At 54.2% G+C, this 10,851-nt stretch overlaps 1 protein-coding gene across 1 annotated transcript in view; it reads left to right on the forward strand.

The window, feature by feature from the left end:
* The window catches only part of TCN2 (transcobalamin 2), a 12,930-nt gene extending 3,700 nt beyond the window's left edge, over positions 1-9,230 (forward strand). The window contains exons 3-9 of the mRNA XM_007461202.1: positions 457-650; positions 1,674-1,835; positions 3,060-3,232; positions 3,357-3,543; positions 4,386-4,557; positions 6,918-7,033; positions 9,169-9,230. Of these exons, the coding sequence (XP_007461264.1) occupies positions 457-650; positions 1,674-1,835; positions 3,060-3,232; positions 3,357-3,543; positions 4,386-4,557; positions 6,918-7,033; positions 9,169-9,230 (1,066 nt within the window). The remainder of the gene's footprint in view (positions 1-456; positions 651-1,673; positions 1,836-3,059; positions 3,233-3,356; positions 3,544-4,385; positions 4,558-6,917; positions 7,034-9,168) is intronic.
* Positions 9,231-10,851: the final 1,621 nt, after the last annotated feature.

A 10,851-nucleotide genomic window follows, 5' to 3' on the forward strand; every position in this document is an offset into this window, starting at 1 on the left:
CACTCTTTCATACTGAGCCCAGCAGCAGTATTGGACTGTCCGTGCTCCCTTTCCAGGGGGCATTAAGAGGAAGCCTGTTCTGAGGTCCAGCACAGGAGTCTGAATGAGAGGTGAAGGGTCAGGACCACCATGGAGCATCTCCTGCTTGGACTCCCTCTTGAGAAGTGGATGCAGTGCAGGGAGAGGAAAGAAAGGGGAGAGTGTATGGGTGAAGTGTGACCAAAATGGTGGGGCAAACAGGTCATTTGGATGCAGGAGCCCTCAGAGTTTGGCCTTGAGTTTAATTTCTCATCTTTATGAAATAAGTGTGACATACACAACTTACATAACTGACTACATCTGCTTTTGGCAGGTCTTGGAAACGTTCCAACTGCTAAGATTTTTTTTTCTGCTTCGTAGTGGTGGTGGTGGGGCACCCCAAGCCAGGCTTACCAGGGTGGCACTTTCTCACTGAAGTGTTGTTAACTGGTGTTGTCCTGTGTCTGCCTCCAGCAATGACAACAGTGACTCTGAGGCCAGGCCCTCCATGGGCCAGCTGGCCCTCTACCTGCTCGCTCTCCGGGCTAACTGTGAGTTTGTTGAAGGCCGCAAGGGGGACAGGCTGGTCTCACAGCTGAAGCGATTCCTGGAGGACGAGAAGGGGGCCATTGGTGAGGAGGCAAGGTCTGCCGGGGCGGGGGAGGGCGCATCAGACAACATTGTCTGGTGAAACGTCTACATCAGAACTTCGGGTTTTCTCCCCAGGCCTCTTTCCTGCCCTCCATTCTGCCTGTCTCCATATCTGCTAGAGGCTTGGGCCTGTCCTGGTAGCCATTCTTGATCAAGCCTTTCCTGCATCCCACATACACTCTGTTGGCAAGCCCTGCTGCTCAGCCTCCAAGACTGGCGTGATTCCCCACCTCTGGGACAGCTGCACAGCCTCCCTACTACTCACTCCTTACCTCTCTCTGCTAACTTTCCTGCCTCCTACCTCAATCTGGCACACACAGAGCGAGCCTTTAAATATAAATCTGATCTTGTTAGTGCTGCTTAAATCCTCCAGCAGCTGCTCCCTGCTGTGTTCACAGCCCTCAGGCCCAGCCTGTCTGCCCTTTTCTCCTCTCCAGGCCCTGCCCACCCACCCTCTGGCTCACCCACTTGCCCGCCCCTCCGTGGGCTCCGGCCACCCTGGCCTTCTCTCAGCTCACAAACCAGCGTCTTGACATATGTTCCCTCTATCTGAAAGGTTTCCTTCCCCTTCTAGCTCACTCCTACTCCACCTTTACCTTTCCCCCGCCCTTTCTCCCCAGCATCCCTGACTCAGAGAATCCTTCCCCGACTCCCCAGCTACTCAAAGACCTCTGTTATTTGGCCACGTGGACTTCAGTCCACAGTTCATTTATAATCACGATCTCGTGAGCGTGGGTTGTGTTATTTCCAGAGGCCCTGGCTGCACTGTGCCTGGCCTGTCATCACTGTTCATACCTCCAAGCACAGCGCCTGACACTTAGTGGGGTTTCAGCAAGTATGAATCAAGGGAATGAAGGAAAGATGGATCCCACGACCCAAAGGACGGTGTCGGGAAGTGCAGGCAATGGGTCCAGTGGTGGCGGTGCTGGTTGCTGGGAGGGGACAGAGAGGTCACCCCTCAAGCCCAGCATGACAGCCCCACCCCGTGGTTTTCTCCCTCCCAGGGCATAATCACCAGGGCCACCCTCACACCAGCTACTACCAGTATGGCCTGGGCATCCTGGCCCTGTGTGTCCACCAGAAGCGGGTCCATGACAGCGTGGTGGGCAAGCTCCTGTATGCTGTGGAACACGAACAGCATCTCCAGCAGGGCCACTTCCCTGTGGGTGAGTGGGCCAGACCCTGAAGGCCAGGCTGGCACTCCTCCAGCCCCCGGCCCCAAATGAAGGCCTCCACCCCTGGTCCCATGCTCACCTTTCCTTGGGACCCCTCCTATCGAGTCCACTAGGAGCGCCATGGTGAGGGTTTGTTGTGGTGCAGGGGCTGCGAGCCAGCACTGGGGCTGGACTGGCTTCCTGACCCCATCCTCCATCGCATACTTACTGTAGGTCACCCTGGACAGATCAGCTGGCCTTTCTGGCTCAGCTTCTCTGGTAAAATAACACCCCAGCAGCATCTCAGTAAAAGATGCCTTACATGTAAAGGGCATAGCATGGTGCCCAGCATGGAGAAAGTTCTGGATACACAGCTATGATGTTCTCATCAAATGAGTTGAGAGGCCTGAGGCCTGGATACTGGATCTGCTTCCTCACTGTGTGACCTTGGGTTTCCAGTGCCCTTTCTTGTCATCATGATTGCAAGGTCTTTTCTAGGCCTGGCTGTGTTCTGTGAGTGTGTGTGCCTCGCATAGGGCGGGGTAGGATAGAGTAGGTTGGAGGTGGGGAGGGTAGGTACCCAGAGAGAAGAAGGCAGCAGGGCCCCTGCCAGCAGAGAGCTTGTTCTGCCTCAGAGGTTTATAGAAAACCCACCGTGGACACATTAAATCATCCCAGGGTGGGGAGCTTAAAACCCCCCAGGGCCCAAGCAGCTCCCTGGACCTAATAAACCAGACCACCTGGGGGTGGACCCAGGCACCTGCTCCTTTAATAATCTCCTGGTGAGGAATTCCCTGGCGGTCCAGTGGTTGGGACTCTGCGCTTTCACTGCCGAGGGCCCAGGTTTGATCCCTGGTTGGAGAACTAAGATCCCACAAGCTGTGTAGCACGGCCAGAAAAAAAAGAAAAAGAAAAGTCAGACAAACTCCCCTGGTGATTCTAAAGTGCAGGCAGGTTTGGGAACAAGTGTGTAGGCTAAAGTCCTCTTGGCCCTCCCTCCTCCAGTCTCTCTCCCCAACCTCTAACCCCCAGGCAGCAGACAGGGATACGGTGACCACTCATCCCAGTTTGCCATCCTGGAAACTGGGCAGACTAGGCTGTTGGTCCCCCTAGCTGGTGGAAACTTTCTGAAATGCTGCTCTGACCATGTTGTCCCCCTACCTCCAGCCCTCCTGTGGCTGCCCATTGCCCCAAGGTCCTGCCCGGGCTGACCCCACTTGGCTCTGTCCCTTGCAGACACACTGGCCATGGCGGGCTTGGCCTTCTCCTGTCTGGAGCTATCCAACCTCAACCCCAATCAGAGAAACCGGAGCACTGTGGCCCTCAGGAGAGTGCAAGAGAAGATCCTGAAGGCCCAGACCCCAGAGGGCCACTTTGGGAATGTCTATAGCACCCCTCTGGCACTGCAGGTGGGAAGGAGACTCTGGGCTGGGCTCCACCCTGGTGAATGGTGGGAGGTGGACTGGTGGGGTGCTGGAAGACCTGGCCCCTCCCGCTGGCTGACCCACCTCCTCTTCCCCATTCCATCACCAGTTGCTGATGGCCTCCCTTAGGCCCACGGTGGAGCTGGGCACAGCATGCCTCAAGGCCAAGGCTGCTCTGTTGGCCAGCCTACAGCACAAGGCCTTCCGGAACCCTCTCATGATTTCTCAGCTGCTGCCCATCCTGAACCAGAAGAGCTATGTGGATCTCATCTCTCCAGACTGTGAGGCACCAAGAGGTAGCCGGGCCTTTTATAGAAGCCCTGCTCTTTTCAATCTGCAATGAGGTCTGCCTGTCCCAGGAAGGGAACTTGCTCCATCTTGATTTGCTGAGTCAACAGGGGTTTGCAGGTGTGCATGGGACACACGGGCAACTAAAATGCAGTCACAGATGCTAGAAGCTCACAGTGTGGGGAGGGAGATATCAAATGGTGAGCTCTGAGCAGGCCATGAATCTCCAGCCCCTTGTGTGATACCCAGTACAGAAGTGTTTGAATGAATGAATGGCGAGAGACACATTTTTGTTAGCTCTGATACATCATAATGAGTCCCAGTTAGCTGCTTGAATCAGGGCTTCATCTGGGGGAGGGACTGGGGTGGGTGGGTGAGATTTGCCAGTGGAGAAGAGGGGAGGAAAGGCAGAGCAGGGAGCGGGCAGCAAGGGCAAAGGCTCAGAGGTGTACAAGACTGGAGTTGGGGGGAAGGGTCTCACTAAAGAGTGGAGTCTGAGAGAATGAGCTGGAGTGGCAGGCAGGAGGGTGAAAAGGAGGGGAGGCCCTCAGAGGTAACATGTATGTTCCAGAAAGAACCCTGGGTGGGGGGTGCTTGTGGCAGAGAGGTGGGAGGGGGGTACTAGAGGCAGAAAAACCAGTGAGGCCTGACCTTGGGTGGCGAGGGTGGTGGGAGCTGAGGGACAGGGGAGGCTGGGAAGGCAGCCAGGTGGTGGTGGTGTTGACCCGGATGGGACCGAGGGGAAGGAGGAGATCTCGATGGGCCACAGTGTCTTCCAGGGAAGAAAGGAGGACTGAGGCCTGGCCCCCTGCCCTCAGATCAGCTGCCCGTTCCCCTCTCCCTGGCACAGTCCTGTTGGAACCAGCTACGGAGACCCCTTCACAGACCCAAGTCCCAGAGTTCATCCATGTCACGCTGAAGGTCTCCAGCATCTTTCCTTCATACAGACACTCCGTCTCTGTCCCTGTCAGCTCCTCTTTGGAAGATGTCCTGAAGAAGGCCCAGGAGCACAGCAGATTCAGGTGAGACTGCCCCCGCCGCATCTCCCAGCCCTCACCCGACTCGACCCCACATCCCCAAAATGGGACATGGATGGGGCAAGGGATGGAGAGAGGGTTCCCTTGGGAGAGGCCCGGGCTCTCTTCCACCTTCTCCGCCACCGACTCACCCACACTATGGCGGAAACAGGCATCATGATTAGGAGAGCAGGCTCCCGAGGCAGACCCTCCACATCTGGAATCCCAGCTCTGCCGCTCTCCAGCTAGGGACCAGGCCAGTTATTTTCCTGCAGCTCATGAGGGTGGCAGTTGTGCTCCCCCCATCCACCAGAGACCATGCAGGAGTCCAGGAATTAGTGCGCAGAGAGGACATGGTACATGCTTTTTGTGTGCAGGGTCCCGCACTTAGAAGTGCTCGATACATGTTAGCTTTCAGAAGAATAAGAATTTTTATTATCAAAAGATCTTGGTCTAATCCCTGTGATTATTTAATTACCTGGGCAAGCCCTCTGTAGAATGTGGAGGTGGGACAACAGCCTTAAACTTGCTTCTCACCCTGAGATTTGACAGATCTGAGGACAAGCATTTCTAGAGCACTGCTCTGTGCCAGCTGTGTCTGTGCCTAAATAAGATGGGAGGGATCACCAGTGGGGATCTGGCCCAGAGAATGAGTACCTTCCACCAGACCCCACTAGACCCCAGACTTCTCTTCTAGAAAAATGTGCCTCAGTTTGAGAGGGTCCCAATTTCTGTCCCCAACTGGAGCCCCCAAAGGACAGCATCCTGCTGCCAGGGAGGACCCACAGCTGGCACCTTGGGGTCATCTGGGGCAGGGAATTTCAGGCCAGAGATATGCAAAAACCCCTATAAAGGCTGAAAATTCTCCCAGACCCCAGGTTATTTCTGTAATAATATGACTTAGATGTGTACTAATGTTTACTATTTAAAGTCGTTTCTCTCTTTGGCTCTTAGACGGCTATAAATCCTAAACAGCTTTGCAAATTAAATACAAAGAAAACTGAAACCAATAACATTCAAATAGGGACTGTCTGCCGAGGAGCAGGTGTACACACCAGTGCCAGTGAGCCCAACGTGCTCAGCACTTTCTTGGGTTTGAGCTGCTGTCAGGCGGAGTTGGCACAGGCAGCTGCAGCTTGTAGACTCTTCCCTGGCCCCGAACATGCCACTTATTACCAAGCCGACCTCAGTCCTCTGGGGGCCACACACCCTTGGGCACCCTTGGGAGGCCTTAGTCCGGCAGGCCCTGGGATTACCTAGAACCTGCTGGTATTCGTGTTTGGATACTGTCATCAAAATGGAAAAAAATTTGAACTTAAAATTTTTATTCAGAACTCCAGGACCTCTGAGAAAACGTCAGGGATACCAATCTGAGAAATGATTCTCTTGGTGGTGGAGGGGGTGTGGAGGCACATTTGAGGCATGTAAGTGCACAGCAGAGAAAGCTGGATTCTAGAAGGAGAGAGAGGAAAAGAGACAGAGACGGAGAGAAAGAGACAGAAAGAGGAGAGAGAGAAACGGAGAGAGGCTGGTACAGAGTGGTTCTCCGGGCAGCCATGTGGCCCCGCACTTAAGGGAGGACTGGGGATGGGCTGCTCCCTAAAACCTTCCCTTTGACCAGGTCACCCTGAGGGTATTTCTGTTTCTTAAAACTGAAAACCCTCCCTCTCTAAGAACAACACCATTGATAAGGAGACAGGAAGGACAGGGCCACAGTGTTTTAAGAGGATCCCTTTGGGGACTTCCCTGGTGGTCCAGTGGTTCAGACTCCAGGCTTCCACTGCAGGGGGCGCGGGTTTGATCCTGGTCCGAGAACTAGGATCCGGGATCCCTTTGTGTTTGTGGCAGTGGCGTCAGGGAGGGGTGGTATGAAGAAGGAGTCTCTTGGTTGCAAAAGCCAGGAATCTAATCCAAGCCTCTCTGGTAGTGGGGAGCATGGGGTGTGTACAGTCGGAGAGAAGACTAAGCAACCCAGCCATAAGGATGGGGGTGCCCCTGAGCCACAGAAACTTCTGGAAGCAGAGACCCAGAGCCACTACTGGGTGTCTCTGCCTCTGTCTTGCCTGTTCCTGCTTCTTTCTCACACTGGCCTCACTGTCTCTCGTGGGCCGTTGTCAGCTTCTGATTCCCACCCCCTGCAATGTCAGCCCCCAGAGGGGATGCAGTCCCCCGAGTGGGCGGTGTCCTTCGGGCTGGAGAGGAGGCGTGGAGGAGAGACCCATGGTGAGGTGGCCCAGGAAGGGTTTGGCTAGCGCTGCCCTGAGAGCGAGGGCAGGACTTGCCTTGTGTGGGTGGTTCTACTTCTGCCCGTGGGTTGAGGGGAGCAAAAGTCACCTTTCCTCCCTCTTTGCCTGTCCCTTTGGTAGGTATGGAACACAGCCCTCCTTGTCAGGCCCCTACCTGACCTCTGTGATGGGGAAGAAAGCTGGGGAACGTGAGTTCTGGCAACTCCTCCGAGCCCCCGACACCCCCCTGCTGCAAGGTGAGTCTGGTGGCCAGCCCCCTCCGGACGTGTCCCCCAGCCCAGCCCTGTCCCAGCACTGAGGCTTTGTCGACTCACGCCAGCTTTCCCCTGAACCTTCCTGGGCCTCAGCCTCAGATAACCACTGATGTTCAAGTTTGCACATATATATTTAACTGTATTCTGAAGAATTTTTATATACGTTATTGTGGCAACTCTAGGAAAGCAGTTAGGCAAAAAAGAAGAAAATTAAAATTGCTCGTAATCCGCTACCCAGAAATAACTTCTTCTAACTTTTGGTGTATTTTCTTCCAGATAATTTTTAAAATATGTACGTTTGTTTTTTCATAGAAATGAAGCCATACTCTATAGCAGTGCTCTCTGATAGAAATAGAATGTGAGCCACATGTGTAATTCTAAATTCTGAAGTTGGTGAAACTAATATTAATAATATATCTTATTTAGTCCAATACATCCAAAATATTATTCCAAGATGTAATCAATGCAAAATTATTAATGACATATTTTTCATGCCTGTTTTTTGTACTTTTCAAGTGTTCAGTAGCCACATGTGGCTGATGGCTGGCATATCGAATGGCACAGCTCTATATACTGTTTTGCAATTTATTTTTTTCAGCCGTAACATATTGTAGCCATCTTTCTATGTTGGTATATGTAGGTCTTCCCCTTTCTTTGTAATAGCCACATAGGATATCTCATCCAGCAGGGTGCTTTGCGCTGCAAGTAACAGAAATGTAATACAAACTAGCTTCCACGACATCCATTGGCTCATCCATTGGCTCATGTGACCAGATTCCAGTGGGAGCAAGGACTTCAGCCTCAGCCCCACCTCCCTGTGACTCTCCTCCTCTCTTTGCTGGCTTCCTACCTCCAGAGGGGCTACTCTGTGTCTTCCTGGGGCTGCTCCCTTTTGTGACTTGGGAAACTTGTCTCTGAATCCCCCAGCAAATGTCTCCTGGCATCCTGAAGGCGGACTTGGGACACAGGCGCGTTCCTGGACCCATCCCTGTTGGCTAGGAGATGGCCCAGGTTCTGTGCCCCTCATTGGCTAGAGAGAAGGGACCATGGCAAGACTGGCTTAGGCCAATTAGGGCCCAGCCCTGGTGTGGAGTGGGATGGGTGGACCACAGCTTATCAACTCCTGCTGGACCTTTAGGGTGTCTCCAGTTTTAACTCTTATGCCCCAAGCTGTCATAAGCATCCTTGAGCATCATCCCAGTTACCAGACAGACTCTTAAGGGTCGTCTGTCTCCACTCCTGCTACCTGAAACTTCTAGTGGGCATTTGCCATGGGCCAGGCATTGGGCCAAGTGCTTTACAGAAGGTGGGACTTGCTGAGGGAGCCCAGTAAAAAGCATTCTCTTTTCCTGCCTGGCTTGTGGACAAATGGAGAAATAAAACCAAGAGGTGACAGATGGAGAGACCAGATCTGGCCTGTATTACTGATAAAGGCTGGACAGAGGAGGTAGCCGAGGGGGAGAGCCCGATGGACTCGGCCATGAGGCAGACGTGGGTGGTCGTGTCCTCTACCTACCCCCCTCGACTCCCACTCCAGCAGGAAGCCCACTCCTATGGGGAAAAAGGAGGGCCCGGTTGTTGATATCACTATTATCCTCATTTTAGAAATGGGAACACCAGCACCCAGGTTAAATAACCTGCCCAGAGTCACACCACTAGTGGGTGCAGAGCTGGGGCTTGACCAAGGTGTCGTGCTGGAGCCTGGATTGTCGCTAGTGAGCAAAGGCTGACTTCACTTATGGTCTCCAGACCACAGCGAGCAGGTCCCTCTTCCTGATGGCCCTTTTGGGGACTATGAAGACAGTGACCCTGCCGGTCAGGTGTTGTCAGGGTCTCTGGTTCTTTTGGCCCCATGTTGGTTATCCGGCGTGCTGTCCCATACCCTCCAACACCCTCTGGGGGTCCCCCACTGCAAAATGAGCCTGTGGGTCTCAGCGACCCTGAGGTCACAACTGAGTTCAGAGTCTCCAGACTGGCTCTGGACAGGCCCCCAGTCTCCCTCCACCAAGCCCTGAGCCCATCTTACAGACCGTGGCCTCAGGGCAGGGGTCCAGAAGGTGAGGTTGGTGGGGGGAACACTCTGCCCTGTTAACTCCCATCCCACAATATTTCTGCAGGTATTGCTGACTACAGACCCAGGGATGGAGAAACCATTGAGCTGAGGCTGGTTGGCTGGTAGACCCCAGGCTCACCACCCCAGCTGCCTCCCACACTTCCTGGGCTTCTGCCCTCCCTCCAGACATCCCTGTAACAGGCACACGCCTGACCCTGCTGCCTCCTCTTGTGCACTTGTCCCCAGATCGCCACAGCCACCACCCCTGCGGGGATCCTAAACCACCACCCACCCTGGAGCAGGGAGCCCAGCACCTTCCCCAGCAGGTCTGTCTGCCCAGGTCTAGCCCCACCTGGCCCCGCAGGTGTCCCGTGAAGGCCACTCATAGGCTGGAGGGCGTGAGCATCTCAGACTCCTTGGCAGGAGGAGGCCACCGGCCGCTGGCGTTGTGAGTACTGCTTGCTCTGGGATGGGGGTCCTGCAAGGAGAGCTCTGTGGCCCTGACCCTAGCTTTCCACTCTTTACTCCATCGGGGCTGCTGCCCCAGAGCCGACTGCGGCATAGCAGCTGGCGAGGGCTCTGCAGGGCTGCTGTCAGCCCACCTCCAAAATGATTAAAGAATTGATTGTGCACATGCCCCAGGGTCCTGATGCCTCATGCTTGGAGCCAGTGCGGGGGCTGGGAGCAGAGAAGGAGGAGAGAGGCCCTTGGGGAGCAGAGGAGGTGGGTGAGCATTCTCTTGGGTACGGGTGGGGGGTGCACAGGAACGGTGCTGGCGGTGGTGACGCTGATTACTGTTCAGGGAGCGTGTACTTGCTGGACGCTCTCTTGCACAACTCTGAGGTTGTTGATGTTTCTGTTTTCCTCTCTGCTTTACAGAGGGAGAGTGTCTGGGGGGGCAGGGCGTGGCTTAGGAGACGACAGACCTGGCCTGGGGAAGCCTCCTGGCTCCTCCACTCAAACACTGAAAATCAGGGGCTTTCATGATTGTGTCGACTTAAAAAAACAAACAAAAAAAAGCATAACGTGAGAGTAGCGAGTTAAGTTTTCTTTGGGGCAAAATGAGGACTATAGCCCAGGAGACAGCATTTCAGATAGCTCTGAGAAACTGCTCTGAAGAGGTAGGGGAAGGGTCAGCACTATATATGATCTTAGCGAGGCGGGTACAGGTGGTCAAGCACACATTTTGGCAGAGACCTGCTGCTCGTCTCGTGAAGGTTACTGCTAGTCACCAGGAGCAGATGGCTCCATTAATGATTTTAGTGCTTTTCTAGATAAGAGAAGATGCAAGAATTGGGCTCACAAAATCTTCTCCTAAAAATATCTGCCGTTTCTGCCTGTTTTTCCCAGAGCACAGAGTGCCTCATTCCTGATCTCCACCCTGACCTCCTTTCAGGGTGTGTTGAAGGTCAGCGGCTACAGGAGCTAGTGACCTAATCTTCGTAGAGGCAGATGGCAGTTGACAAGTTTTAGTTGGCAAGTGTTAGGATTACATGGCAGAGTCCAAATGCAACTGAAGGCCCAGGACCCTAGAGCTTTTCCCCAAGGCACAGTCAGGCGCCACCCCAGGCCTCAGCGGCCAGTGGGGTGGGGACCCTGCCTCTCTGTGGGAGGGCCTGGGCTCTGGGCTGCCCTCTGGGAAGTAGGGTTCAGGCCAGGCAGACACCCCACAAGCCCCACCCCACCGAGGTTAGGAAGGGGGTCTGCCCTTGGAGGGGCCCTCTGGCTGCATGTCAGGTTTCAGAGT

This window comes from Lipotes vexillifer, unplaced genomic scaffold, assembly GCF_000442215.2.
Source record: "Lipotes vexillifer unplaced genomic scaffold, Lipotes_vexillifer_v1.1 scaffold691, whole genome shotgun sequence".
NCBI lineage: Eukaryota > Metazoa > Chordata > Mammalia > Artiodactyla > Lipotidae > Lipotes > Lipotes vexillifer.